Source organism: Orcinus orca, chromosome 10 (genome assembly GCF_937001465.1).
Source record: "Orcinus orca chromosome 10, mOrcOrc1.1, whole genome shotgun sequence".
Taxonomy (NCBI): Eukaryota; Metazoa; Chordata; class Mammalia; order Artiodactyla; family Delphinidae; genus Orcinus; species Orcinus orca.
The window spans coordinates 66,931,201-66,945,523 of record NC_064568.1 but is presented as its reverse complement, the minus strand read 5'-3'; the positions used below and the strand labels follow the sequence as shown (position 1 = coordinate 66,945,523).

The 14,323-nt window shown below is 42.2% G+C and overlaps 1 protein-coding gene across 3 annotated transcripts in view; it reads right to left on the bottom strand.

Annotated features, from left to right (window-relative positions):
- The window catches only part of BLTP3A (bridge-like lipid transfer protein family member 3A), a 57,136-nt gene that overhangs the window by 23,947 nt on the left and 18,866 nt on the right, over positions 1 to 14,323 (bottom strand). For 2 of the 3 annotated variants that reach the window (XM_004267701.4, XM_033424197.2), the window contains exons 2-8: positions 12,752 to 12,914; positions 12,612 to 12,650; positions 11,803 to 11,894; positions 4,074 to 4,263; positions 3,620 to 3,760; positions 3,024 to 3,194; positions 2,142 to 2,334 (exon numbers count right to left, since the gene is read on the bottom strand). In XM_004267701.4, the coding sequence (XP_004267749.1) occupies positions 2,142 to 2,334; positions 3,024 to 3,194; positions 3,620 to 3,760; positions 4,074 to 4,263; positions 11,803 to 11,894; positions 12,612 to 12,650; positions 12,752 to 12,914 (989 nt within the window). Of the gene's footprint in view, positions 1 to 2,141; positions 2,335 to 3,016; positions 3,195 to 3,619; positions 3,761 to 4,073; positions 4,264 to 11,802; positions 11,895 to 12,611; positions 12,651 to 12,751; positions 12,915 to 14,323 lie in introns of all 3 variants that reach the window. The other variant, XM_049693731.1, reaches the window with a different exon arrangement.

Below are 14,323 nucleotides of genomic sequence, written 5' to 3'. Positions count from 1 at the left end.
CGAAACTCTCAATAATGTATTTTTGTTTGTTTGTTTGTTTTTTGGGTTTTTTTTTGCGGTACGCGGGCCTCTCACTGTTGTGGCCTCTCCCATCGCAGAGTACGGGCTCCGGACACACAGGCTCAGCGGCCATGGCTCACGGGCCCAGCCGCTCTGCGGCATGTGGGATCTTCCTGGACCGGGGCACGAACCCGTGTCCCCTGCATTGGCAGGCGGACTCTCAACCACTGCGCCACCAGGGAAGCCCCTCAATAATGTATTTTTAATAAAGATTTCTGAAAGGATTAAAAACAACAAAACAGGGACTTCTCTGGTGGTGCAGTGGTTAAGACTCCCCACTCCCAATGCAGGGGGCCCGGGTTCATTCCCTGGTCAGGGAACCAGATCCCACATGCATGCCACAACTAAGAGTTTGCATGCTGCAACTGAAAAAGACCCCGCACGCCATAACGAAGATCCTGCATGCCGCAACTAAGACCCAGTGCAACCAAATAAATAAATAAATATTTTTAAAAACAAAACAAAACTGCAAGGTCTTTATAGTAACACTTGGAAGAAACAACCAAACAAAACAATAATTGTTTTAGCAAAGAACTTCCAGAACTAGTGACTAACAAACCAGTGAGCAATTTATTTCCTGTGGTGGCAAAAGCAATCTTTACGCTGTCACTGCTCCTTTCAGCTCTTTCATATTGGGAGTGGAGAGGGGTTGAAGTCACTTCAAGACCAAGGTATAGCAAAGCAAGAGAGGCATTGGTGCTTGGTGTCCCAGAAAGAAAAGGTAGTAGGTTTCCCCAAGGAAAGTGAATCTAGGTCTCATTAAGAAGCAAACGTAACCTCCAGAGAGGAAAAGGCAGCAAGAACACAAGCTTCCATAGGACGACATCTAAAAACAAAAGCTGGTGGCAGAGGGGTGTAGAGGGGGAACAAAGAGTATTGAAGGAACTGGCAGCAGAGAAATGATAATACCGAATACTGGCCTATGACTAATGTCCTCCAAATTGAGTATATTATGTCATTTGAGCCTGATAACAACCTATGAGGTAAATGAGTAAGATATGATTTAACTTAAGTTCACAAATGAAGAAACTCAGAGAGGTGAAGTGATTTCCCTAAGGCTCATGAAGGAAAGAAATGAGTCAATTATTTTTTCATTCTGAATAAATGTGTATGTGTACTTAATACCAGTTGCTCTAGTGAGTCTCAAATGGGCAGAGATGTCTGCCAAAAAAGCAGGTGCTATTTGTTTATGCTCTGCTTAGAGCACCACAAAATAAAAGCAATGTCTGAAGGGCTCTGGGCTTGACTTTCCTAACAACCACTCCACTCTGCATTAACACCCTCTCTTTATTTAAAGATGGCTCTCCTATATCCTGTGTCTACTCTTTTTCATATGAAATATCCCTGTGTCTTTCAACTCTTTCCTGCTATGCTATGGTTTCCATAGCATTAAACAATCTGCACACCCTTCCTGGGATGCTTTCTCTTTGTTAATGTCCTCAAGGACTGCATCAAAAACAAGGCTTAGAGTTCCAAATGGAGTCTACAAAGGTGCCAGAGAAGAATTTCCAGAGTTCTGGAACCCACACTTCTATTGACGCAGTTTAAATTAATATGTGATTTAGGGAACACCATGTTAAAAAAAAAATTGCTCTAATGAATGAAAAAGCATGACAAGAACACACCATAACCCCTCTGCTTGGGAAGAACACATTTATACATAATAACTATTTTAAATTGACTCAAAGATCTGAAAATTCTGAGGTTTCCTATAGTTGAATTTACTTTCCTGAAAGCTTATACCAGTGGTTAGCATTGCCCAAAAGACTCTGGGGAGGGAAAAAAAAGTATACACTGCTTGGGCTCTACCCCTGAAGATTCCGATTTAGTGGGGGCTGGGAAAAGGCCCAGCTCCTGTGTCTTACTGTCTCACAGGTAGTTCTGCTGCATCCTAAAAGCTGAAGAGCACTTGCTGACAGAGAGCTGCCACAGGAGCACAGAGGCCTGAGGAAGGCCTGTGATTAAGGGGAGCCAGACAAATACCCCACAGAGTCTTGAAAACAGCCTTCCATCCCCAAGCTTTGCCCAGAGCTCCAGGCGGTGATGGACTACCCTGCACAGGCTTAGGCCTCACGGGGTACCTGGCTCTCGGGACTGGCTATCATCACAAATGTGCAGGTCCAGGCGGGAGATGAGCAGATGGTAGGAGGACTCTTTCACATCAAATTTCTCAAAGTACTGGCTGAGGCGGCTGCTGCTGCTGTTGCTGCTGCCCTGGCTGCCACCGAACGCCTGGGCCCAGGACTGCTGGGCACTGGGAGCAGGTGGGGTGATCTACATGTGACAGAGAGAAACAAGAAGCCAGACCCAGACAGCCTCCTTGCTGGCTTTCTTTAAGCTTTAGTTCAGCCTGAAGAAAACCACAATTTGACAAGGTGTCCCTTCCTTCTCATAACTATTCGCCTGGTATCTCATGTAGGTCTATCCCACTTAAATAACCCAAACTCCAAGAAGCCAAATTATAATTAATCTAGTAACTGTCAGAGTCCTGTTCTGAGATTTGAATTGCCTTCTAAGCTCCCACCCCCCTAGAACTTAGCTGACTGACGCTAAAACACCTCCTCCAGGAAGTCTTCCCTAAATGCTCTCTTTCAGCCCAGGTAGTTGGATCCCTTTTCTTTGTGCTCTCATGGCACAGTGTTTACCTCTATTACAGCACTTATCACATCATATTGTAATAACTTGTTTATAGTCCATATTTTAAGACAGCAAGAGTTCCAAGGACAGGAACAAGAGGCTTTCCAGTGGCTAACACTGTATACCTAACACACTAGAGGCACCCAAAGAACAGAATAACTGAATAAATCAGAGGCACAGGCAAAGCCTATGTACCTACAGAAGTGAATGACAAATTCCCCCAAATAAGCCTAATAAAGTCTAGGCTCCACATACGGTGGAGGTGTGAATTAGGTCCGGCCTACCATCTCCCCACTGCCACCAAGGGTCTCTGTTTCACCTCTAACCTGTACAGGTTCAGGGGCCAGGCTCTTTCTCTGCTGGGCTGACTTCTCCATGGCCTCACTCAGTGATTCTGCATATTTCATCATAGCCTTGAGTTGTGAGTCAGTTAGCACCCAGAGCAGGTCATCCAACAGGAACATCAGCTTGGAGGCTATCACATTGCAATCTTTGGTCTGAAGGGGTCACATAGAACACAGGGTTCAACATCTGGTACCATCCCAACTACTCAAAGTGACCACTGCCCAACCAATTGCAGGGATGGCTTTTCAATCCCCAATACACGAAAGTATCAAGCACTGTGGAGAGTCAATTTCTTACAAAACTACTAAAATTTTCTGTGATTAACAAGAAGCAGCAATGATCAACTGCCTATGTGTCCCTATATACAGGTAAAAATCGTGGTTTTCAAAATTAAAATGACAGGGAGGTAGAAATGCTTCCTCATTAGCAGATACAGTGCAACACTGAATTGCAGGTCCTCCCCTTTCAAATGTCATTCCAGGGGCGGGCAACACTCAAAGAGGAGGAAACGCCATCTCCCATGCTATCTGGGAGAATAAAAGATGGAAGTTTTCATGAGGACAGAGAACACACTCACTCTTCTCTTGAGGGCTATTTGGATCCTGCCTTGGTTGGTAATAAGCCTCAGTGGAGTGGTGACTGGGTCCTGATCACCATTGTCTGTAGCATCTGCCTCAATTCGAAGTGTTTGCCAAGTTATTTCCTTAAATGTTAAAACCTAGAAGGAAAGAAAGTTAAATCCCTTAATTCTGTGGATGAAATTAATCAAGAGGCAGGAAGTCCAAGGGGAAAAGACTGGCAAGGCAGAGACCCCCACCATTCTCAGCTGGGATCCTACCCGCAGAAAGCAGTGGATCAGAGATCCATAATTGAGGAAAGGATGTAACAGTAACAGTGGACAGAAGGGATTTTTGGGTTCCCAAGAATGGGGGAGACTTTGAGGAAATCCCCAAAGCAGGAATAACATCCTTTAAGAATGAGTCCTATTTTGAACCCCCCATTCTCCCTTCTCAGAATGCCAGGGCTGTCACCTCTCCTCGGCGGGGGTCAGTGATACGGGTGAGGCGGAGGTCACTCTGCTGCCAGTTGGGGTTCACACTATAGCCCTGGAGCTGCCACAATTCAAAAGAAGCGTGGAAGGCCTTGGAGTGAATCTTGATGGTGATGGAATTGACGACGATGAACATCCCCTCCACCACCTTCTCGGCAAAGCCATACTCACTACAACAAACGAGGCAGACCAACATTCAGGATCATATGAGATTTGACGCATACTCTTTTTTTTTTTTTTTTTTGGCCATGCCGTGCATGTTGCGGGATTCTACTTCCCTGATCAGGGATTGAACCCGGGCCCTGGCAATGAAAGCGCCGAGTCCTAACCACTGGGCCGCCAGGGAATTTGTAGGCATACTCTTTATACTGGAAGACATAAGACAAGACTCTTAACGATGCCTGTCTTTGGATGCTAGAACTGTGGATGACTTTTTTTTTTTTTTCTTTTTTGCAGTACGCGGGCCTCTCACTGTTGTGGCCTCTCCCGTTGTGCAGCACAGGCTCCGGACGCACAGGCTCAGCGGCCATGGCTCACGGGCCCAGCCGCTCCGCGGCATGTGGGATCTTCCCGGACCAGGGCACGAACCTGTGGACCCTGCATCGGCAGGCGGACTCTCAACCACTGCGCCACCAGGGAAGCCCGAACTGTGGATGACTTTAAAAAAATTTTCTCCTCCCATTTCTGCTTTATATTTTTTACATTTCTAAAAATTTTTATGACGATGTAGTACTCTTTCCGATGAGATTTTTTTTTAAGAATGGAATAAAAGAAAGAGTTGACCTGGAAACAATCTCTGGTTAGAAAGAATAAATTGAAAAAATATTTTCACAGTCCACAAACTACCTGAATAAATATTGAATATTGTCTGTGTGAGGAGAGCTATAACAACAGAAAGGAAACACTAGGTTTCCATAATATCTTCAAAGACAGAACATACTCTGCAAAAGTAGTGAAAAGAGGAAAGAAGTACAGCCAGGTTAGCATGAGGTCTAATACTGTGAAATCTAGTCAAGAACAGTCCCACCTCTGCCCTGTCAAATCTATCCCAAAGAGCATAGCTGTGCTTTATAGTGAGAGGCAGAAACAGCAGGGAGAGGAACAAAGGCCATCCTTAAAGTCCTTCAGGACGTGGAAAACACAGACATTCTTAACATGTAGGTGAAACAGTTCTCATTACAAGAGATAAAAAAGTCTGGGAATTACAAACTGGAAAAAGAAAACTTTGCAATTTATATCACAAAGGGCTAATATCTCTAATGTATAAAGAGTTTCAAAAAACTCAGAAGAAAAAGACCAAGAGCCCAATAAAAACGGGACAAAGTAGGGACAGTTCACAGAAAAATAAATGCAAATAGATATTAAACATAAAATGATGTTCAACCTCACTCATATATAAAAACTACACTGAGAGTCACTTGATTTATGACAAAAGTGACAATGTCGTAGGGAAAAAAAAGTGCTAACCATAAAGGGAAAAATAGATATAAAGGACTGTGTTAAATTAATCATTTCTGGTCAACAAAAAAGTAACATTAGCAGTGATAGGGAACCCACATAGTAGGAGAAGATATTTGTAATACATGTATATAACCAAGGACTTGTTTCCAGTATAAAGAACTTCTACAAATTAATAAGAAAAAGACAAATAACCCCCAAAATAACCCAAAAGATAAATAGGGGCTTCCCTGGTGGAGCAGTGGTTGAGAGTCCGCCTGCCAATGCAGGGGACACGGGTTTGTGCCCCGGTCCGGGAAGATCCCACATGCCGCGGAGCGGCTAAGCCCATGAGCCATGGCCGCTGAGCCTGCGTGTCCGGAGCCTGTGCTCTGCAACGGGAGAGGCCACAACGGTGAGAGGCCTGCGTACCACAAAAAAAAAAAAAAAAAAGATAAATGGGCAGAATACATCAATGCTTTGTGAAAGAGGATATTTTAAATTCTAATAAACAAATCCTCAAAAAAAATGCAAACTAAAATCATAATGTGATACAACTACACACGTATTAGATGGCTAAAATAGAAAGAGAGACAATACTAAGTGCTAGCAACACTGCCAGGGGGAAAAGTGGTACAAGCACTTTGGAAAACTGTCCAGCAGTATGAACTAAAGCAGAACATATGCACAGCCTATGACCCTGCAACTCTACTGCTAGATATATACAAATCAGAAATGTGTACATATGTTCACCAAGAGGTATGTATAAGAACGTTCATAGCATCACTATTCTTTTTTCTTACATATTTTTAATTTACATATAGAAAAGATCATTCTTTGTGGTGTACACGTCCAGGGTTTCAACAAATGCATAGAGTCATGTATCAACCACCACAGTCATGAAAGAGAACAGTTCAATGTAGCATCAGTATGCTTAATAGCCAGAAACTGCAAACAAATCAAATGTCCATCTACAACAGAATGGATAATTGTGGCATATAATGGAATAACATACAGTAATGAGGATGAATGAACGATAACTACATGTAACCACATGGATGACTTTCACAAACATCATGTTGAGCTAAAGTATGTAGACACAAATGATGACATAATTTGTGATTACATTTATATAACTTTAAAAATAGGGAAAACTAATGTGTGGTGTTAAAAATCAGGATAAAGTTATCCTTGAGGGTTTGTATGACTAGGAAAGGTGCAGGAGGCTTCTGGGTTTCTGGAAGTGGTCTGTTTCTTCTTGTAAAGAATCATTAATCTATACACTTATTTGTGTACTCCAATATAACTTACCAAAAAGCTACACAGAAATACCATGTGTTATCTTTAGACAAAAATCCTAAAGTTTGGACTTCCCTGGTGGTGCAGTGGTTAAGTATCCGCCTGCCAATGCAGGGGACATGGGTTCGAGCCCTGGTCTGGGAAGATCCCACATGCCACAGAGCAACTAAGACTGTGCGCCACAGCTACCGAGCCTGCGCTCTAAAACCCGCAAGCCACAACTACTGAGCCCACATGCCACAACTACTGAAGCCCGCACGCCTAAATCCCATGCTCTGCAGCAAGAGAAGCCACCGCAATGAGAAGCCCGCACACCACAAAGAAGAGCAGCCCCCACTCACAACTAGAGAAAGCCCACGCGCAGCAACGAAGACCCAACAAAGCCAAAAATTTTAAAAATAAATTAAAAAAAAAAAAGAAGCCTAAAGTTTGAAAATATTGTCTATTGGCAAGGCTCTTGGAAAACAAGAACTCTTACAACATTGCTGGTGGTAACACGAAATTACAAAAGCCTTATGGAGGGTAATTTAGCAACATCTATCAAAATTATACATGCATTTGCTATTTGACCCAGCAGCCCCACTTCCAGGAATCTATCCCAAAATATGCTAGCAAAAAAAGTGGAAACAAACCAAATGTCCATCAACTGATGAATGGATAAATAAAATGTGGCATATCCACACAATAGAATATTATTCAGCCATAAAAGGAATAAAGTACTGATACATGCTACAACATAGCTGAACCTTGAAAACGCTATGCTAAGTGAAAGACACCAATCACAAAAGACCACATAATATATGATGCCATTTATATGAAATGATCAGAATAGATACAGAAAGCAGATTTATGGTTGCCTAAGGCTAAGGCAGGGGAGAATGAAGAGTGACTGCTAATAGGTATAGAGTTTCTTTTGGGGTGATAAAAATGTTCTAAAATTGATTGTGATGATGGTTGCACAACATGGTGTATACACTAAAAACTACTGAATTGTGTACTTTAAATGGATGAATTCTGTAGTATGTGAATTATACCTCAATAAAGCTGTTTTTAAAAATATGCTGGAAAAATACTAAGTAACTTACGAACAAGGTCATTTATTACTGCACTATTTGTAACAGCAAAAACCCTAGAAATAATTCAAATGTCTATCAACAAAGAACTGGCTATATGAACAATGACGCCTCTATAAAATATACTGAGTATTTTGCAGGTGCAAAAAGGAATAAGAAATATCTCTCTACATACTTCTATGAAGTGCTCTCCAGGATATACTTTTAAAAGAAAAAAGCAATGTGGAAAGTGTTTATGGTATGTTACATTTTGTGTAAGAAACAGAGTGGGGACAATACAAACATACATACATATAACATGCCTTGTGTTATAGTTTTAACTTTGGAACTATGTAATTTTACATAGGTTAAAAAATAAAAAGAATTTAAAAATTTAAAACAAACTGATATAAAACTCCTAGAAGATAACATACGAAAAAACCTAGATAACCCTGGGTATAGCGATTACATTTTAGATACAACACCAAAGGCGCTATTCATGAAAGAAATTATGGATAAGCTGGACTTCATTAAAGTTAAAAATCTGCTCTGTGAAAGACAAGGTCAAGAGAATGAGAAGACCGTCCACAGACTGGGAGAATATATCTGAAAAAGACACATCTGATAAAAGACTGTTACCCAAAATATAAAAAGAACTCTTAAAACTCAACAATAAAACAAACAACCCAATTAAAAAATGGGCCAAAGACCTTCATAGATACCTTACAAAAAATGATATACAGATAGCAAATAAGCATGTGTCTTATAAGTTCTACATCATATGTCATCAGGGAAGTGCAAATTAGAACAACAATGAGATTCCACTATGAACCTATCAGAATGGTCAAAATGCAGATCACTGACAACACCAAATGCTGACAAGGACATGGAGCAGCAGGAACTCTCATTCACTGCTGGTAGGAATGCAAAATGGTACAGCCACTTTGGAAGACAGTTTGGTGGTTTCTTCCAAAACTGAACATACTCTCACCACAGATCCAGCAATCATGCTCCTTTGTATTTACTCAAAGGAGTTGAAAACTTAATGGCCATAGGAAAACCAGCACATGGACATTTATAGCAGCTTTATTCATAATTGTCAAAATTTGGAAGCAACCAAGATGCCCTAATAGGTGAATGGATAAATAAACTGTGGTATACACAGACAATGAAATATTATTCAGCACTAAAAAGAAATGAGATATAGAGTCCTAAAAAGACACGGAGGAACCTTAAATGCATATTACTAAGTGAAAGAAGGCAATCTAAAAAGAAGGAATCATCCTGGAAAAGGAAAAACTATGGAGACAGTGAAAGGACCAGTGGTTGCCAGGGGTTGGGGCAGGGAGAGGGATGACTAGGTGGAGCACAGAGGATTTTTAGGGCAATGAAAATACACTGTATGAATCTATAATGGTGAATACAGGTCATTATATATTTGTCCAAACCTGTAGAATGTACCACCAAGAGTGAACCTTAATGTAAACTATGGACTTTGTGTGATTCTGATGTGTCAATGTAGGTTTATCTATTGTAACAAATATACCACTCCAGTGGGGGATGTCAATAATGAGGGAGGCTATGCATGTGTGAGAGCAGGGGGTATATGGGAAACCTCTGTACCTTGCTCTTAATACTACTGTTTAAACCTAAAACTGCTCTTATACTGTTTAAAAAAAAAAAATGAAACAAATGAATGCCTCTGTATGTCAAATTGGTATCCAACCATAAGAAGGATGATTTCAAGTAATTTTAAAACACAGTATTTTTTTTTTTTTTTTGCGGTGCGCAGGCCTCTCACTGTTGTGGCCTCTCCTGTTGCAGAGCACAGGCTCCGGACGCGCAGGCTCAGCGGCCATGGCTCACAGGCCTAGCTCCGCGGCATGTGGGATCTTCCCGGACCGGGGCACGAACCCGTGTCCCCTGCATTGGCAGGCGGACTCCCAACCACTGCGCCACCAGGGAAGCCCTAAAACACAGTATTTTGACAATACATCCCTAATAGGATATATCATAAGGTTAAAACACACATACACACAAAGAAAGCTACTGCATTCAGTAGTCGTATCGATAGTTATAATACTGGTTTTGTTATTTTTTGAAACTACTGAAAAAGTAAATCATTTATTATATTATTGTAGTTAGGAACCAAGATTCAGTATATGAATAAAAAATACAGGGACTTCCCTGGTGGTCCAGTGGTAAAGAATCCGCCTTCCAATGCAGGGGACGCAGGTTCGATCCCTGGTCGGGGAACTAAGATCCCACATGCCGCGGGGCAACTAAGCCCGCATGCCACAACTACTGAGCCCGCACACTGCAAACTGCAGAGCCCACATGCGCCACAACTAGAGAGAGCAAACCTGCACGCCACAACTAGAGAGAAGCCCATGCGCTGCAAGGCAGAGCCCGTGCTGCAAGGCAGAGCCCGCGCTGCAATGAAAGATCCTGCACACCTCAACAAACACCCCGTGTGCCACAACTAAGTGCTGACACAGCTAAGAAAAAAAAAAAAGAATCCAGCATTTATCCTGACATTCCTGTACAAACTGTATTTCAAATAGTTGGTGAAAGAAAGTTCTTTATAGAAAATCACAACTAATAAATGCAATAGGAAAAAAGAATTATAAAATCTCTATTTTCTATCCTACAATGATATAATAGATCTACAGACAACCATCATCAATGGTCCTTAAACCATGAGGTAAGAGGTAGATGAGGAACTTATCATAACGGACAAGTCAGGCCAACATCATCTGAATCCACTGATTAATCCTAACCAAAGGAATATTATGTTCCTCCCGTTACGTTACAGTAGGAAATACGTGGTACCATTCATGAAGTATTTTTACCAAGAAAACAAACAAACAAATGAATCAAATCCAGCCTTTAAATCTAACGACCAGATTAAACAAGAAACATTTAAAACGACACCTCGAGGACACAATCAGCCAAAATATAAAATGTGGGAAATTCTTTAGAAGAAATACTCCAGTTTCTACAAAGAACAAATGATACATAAAAAAGTGTAGGGATGGCGGACTGTTCAGAGCTAAAGAGCTTTAAAAGGCATATCCCCAAATATAAGGTGTGGAGCTCTGTGGAGCCACACTGAATTGTAAAAAAATATTTCAGAGACAATTCAGGAAAACTGAATATGCAGTAAGTATTAGATGATATTAAGGAATCCCTATTAATTCTATTAATTGTGATAATAGTACTGTGGGGTTTTTTCTTTCTTCTCAATCCTGTTTGTTAAAGACACACAATACAGAAGTATTTACAAGTGGAATGATATGGCACCTGGGATTTGCTTTCAAGAACTACAGAGTGAAAAAAAAAAAAGAACTACAGAGTGGGGCTTCCCTGGTGGTGCAGTTGTTGAGAATCCTCCTGCCAACAAAGGGAACACGGGTTCAAGCCCTGGTCCAGGAAGATCCCACATGCGTGGATCAACTAAGCCCGTGCACCACAACTACTGAGCCTGCGCTCCAGAGCCCGCGTGCCACACCTACGGAAGCCTTCGCACCTAGAGTCCCTGCTCTGCAACAAGAGAAGCCACTACAATAAGAAGCCCGCACACCGCAACGAAGAGTAGCCCCCGCTGACCGCAACTAGAGAAAGCCCGCGTGCAGCAACAAAGACCCAACACAGCCAAAAATAAATAAATAGATAAATAAGAACTACAGAGTGTGCGAACACACACACATACACACAAAGTGGCAGAAGAAAGGTAGAAAAAGAATGGTAAGATGTTGAGAATTGTGAAAGTTAGATCTTCAGTGCATGGGGGTTCAGTACACTATTCTCTCTATTTCAGTGCATGTTTGAAATTTTCCATAATAAAGTTTTTATTTTTTAATTAAAAGGTGATCCGAACCAGTTAATATGTTGGAAATAATAGGACGCAAAGCAACTAACCTCTGCCCTGAAGCGAGGGCAATAGGAGACTGTCCATTGGGGGACCGAGGCTCTTCACATGTCTTCATCTCCACCTCTACCTTATCCAGACACTGAAATAAAAGCCACAGAGAGCTAAGCATCTGCACAAAATCCCACACAGCACAGACTGTGTCTTATCCATCTCTGTGCTCCAATACCTAGTCGAGGGCTGTGCCCACAGTAGGCAGATAATAAATGTCTGTCGAATGAATGAATGAACAAACTGAAATACAAAGAGAGCCCTCATCTTCCGCCTTCCATTTCCATTAGCAGCAGAACTCCATGACAAGCATGGGATTAGCTCACAGCAGAAAAAGAAAACATATATCCAAGTTACCGAGATATTACTATCCCTGGGGACTCCAGTCTTTGGGGTAAAGATATGTATCAATCAGTTCCTGGAGGGCTTTCAGCTGATAATCACCCAACAGTCAACATGAACTAAACTTCTAATTTTTCCTCTGTCAGGAGTCCAAAGGAAATGTAAAGGTAGAACCTGGGCAGCAAAACTTGTTTTAAAATAAAAACGAAAATCAAAATAAAACAAAATCAACTCAGGACTCCAGGGTCTTATGTCTCAGTGCTAACTGCTATGTTGCACAGCAGTTCCAGAAAAAGCCCAGACAATAGTCACTCTGTCTCACAGAGAAGCTCGCAAGCCAGACAGAAGAACCCACACTCCCAAAAGGGACAGCCCATCAGGGCTCCTCCCCATCTTCTCTCAGATCTTCTAAAACCTTACCCCGGCCATCCCCATTTGATTACTTGCAATCAAGAAAGGCCATTACCAAGCAAATTGGGTGTGTCTTCAACTTTGTCCACTGGATCTGAAAGAGGAAAGCAAAGACTCAGGGCTGTGGGAGTCACCCCTCAAGAAGGCAGTCCTGCTGTCCAAAGAGAGTAGCAGCACTCTGACCCCCATTCTCACCCGGATTGAGGCCCTGTTGCAGTAGACCCGAGTGATGGCTAACCAGGTGGGAAGCTCCAGCACATTCTGTAGAACCTCTTCATCCAGCTCCAGGTTGGTCAGCTGACCCTCCCCTTTCAGGGTGCTCAAATTGATTTTGTCCGGGGAAAGATTCTTAGTGAACCTGAAAAGAGTGATGATAAGAAGCTATTATTTCCACAGAAATCTGCACATGGGCATTATAGCAAATAACACTTCTCAGTTTAGAGAAAAGAGAAAGTTAAAGAACAAATGGGGACTAATGGCCACACTGTCTCTACGCCATGTAAGATGTTAGGTGAGGACTTCCCTGGTGGCACAGTGGTTAAGAATCCACCTGCCAATGCAGGGGACACGGGTTTGAGCCCTGGTCCGGGAAGATCCCACATGGCACGGAGCAACTAAGCCCGTGCGCCACAACTACTGAGCCTGCGCTCTAGAGCCCATGAGCCACAACTACTGAAGCCCGTGCACCTAGAGCCCGTGCTCCGCAACAAGAGAAGCCACCGCAATGAGAAGCCCCCTCACCGCAATGAAGAGTAGCCCCCACCTGCCTCAACTAGAGAAACCCCATGCGGAGCAACAAAGACCCAATGCAGCCAAAAATTAATTAATTAATTATTTTTTAAAAAGATGTTAGGTGAGACATTTCATTCTGTCTCGACTGTGTCATCTTTCTACTCAAGAACCTACAATGGGAATTCTGGAGAAATGGCTATAGCAGTGGCAATAGAGCCTTTTGATATATCTGAATCTCCATATAAAACCAGGACTAGATAGCAACTAAAAAACCCATGGATAACATTTAAAACAAAACTAGAAGATAAAGCATCCTCATAAACCCTCATACACAAGCAGGCAGGGAAAAAACATTAACAGCCACAAGACATGAATTCTATAAGCAGCTGTGCAGATCAACACAGAGGAAAACAATAGGGCATCAGACAGATCAGAGAACAGAAGAACCCCAAGATAACCAAGTACTCAGCGAAAAGCAATGTGAGCCAATTTGAGAATAGCAACTGAAACTGGAGGGATTTGGGGCAAGGGGCCCAAAGGAGCTGAAGCAATCTAACCCTATAAACTCATGGAACTAACCAAGGCTCCTTCCTAGGACAGGGTACTGCTGGGAGAGGAATCAAAACTGAGCAAGACAGAAATGAAGAAAAGAGATGGTCCAAATAAAAGTGGGGCGGGGGTGTTGGGGGGTAACAGACCAGAATATCTCAGAAAGCAAGCCATTATACTTTTTAAACACTATTTGAAACAGCAGAAGAGGGAGCTCTATGAGGTTAGAATACAAAACAGTAGCAGATTAATTATGGGCTTGTTAAGTAGGGTAAAGTGAAACCCCAGACCCTTACACCTACCTTTACTGATGTGACAAAAGAACACACAACCACTTACAGACTTGCCAAAGGGACTGAACCTGAATCTCATCACGCTACTGGGTCCAGCTGCTAATTTGCAGGAAATACAGAGGAAAACTGCTGAACTGCACCATAAGTGTGCAATCAGCAAAATCCAGGCCATGGGAAACTCTACAGATCAAGG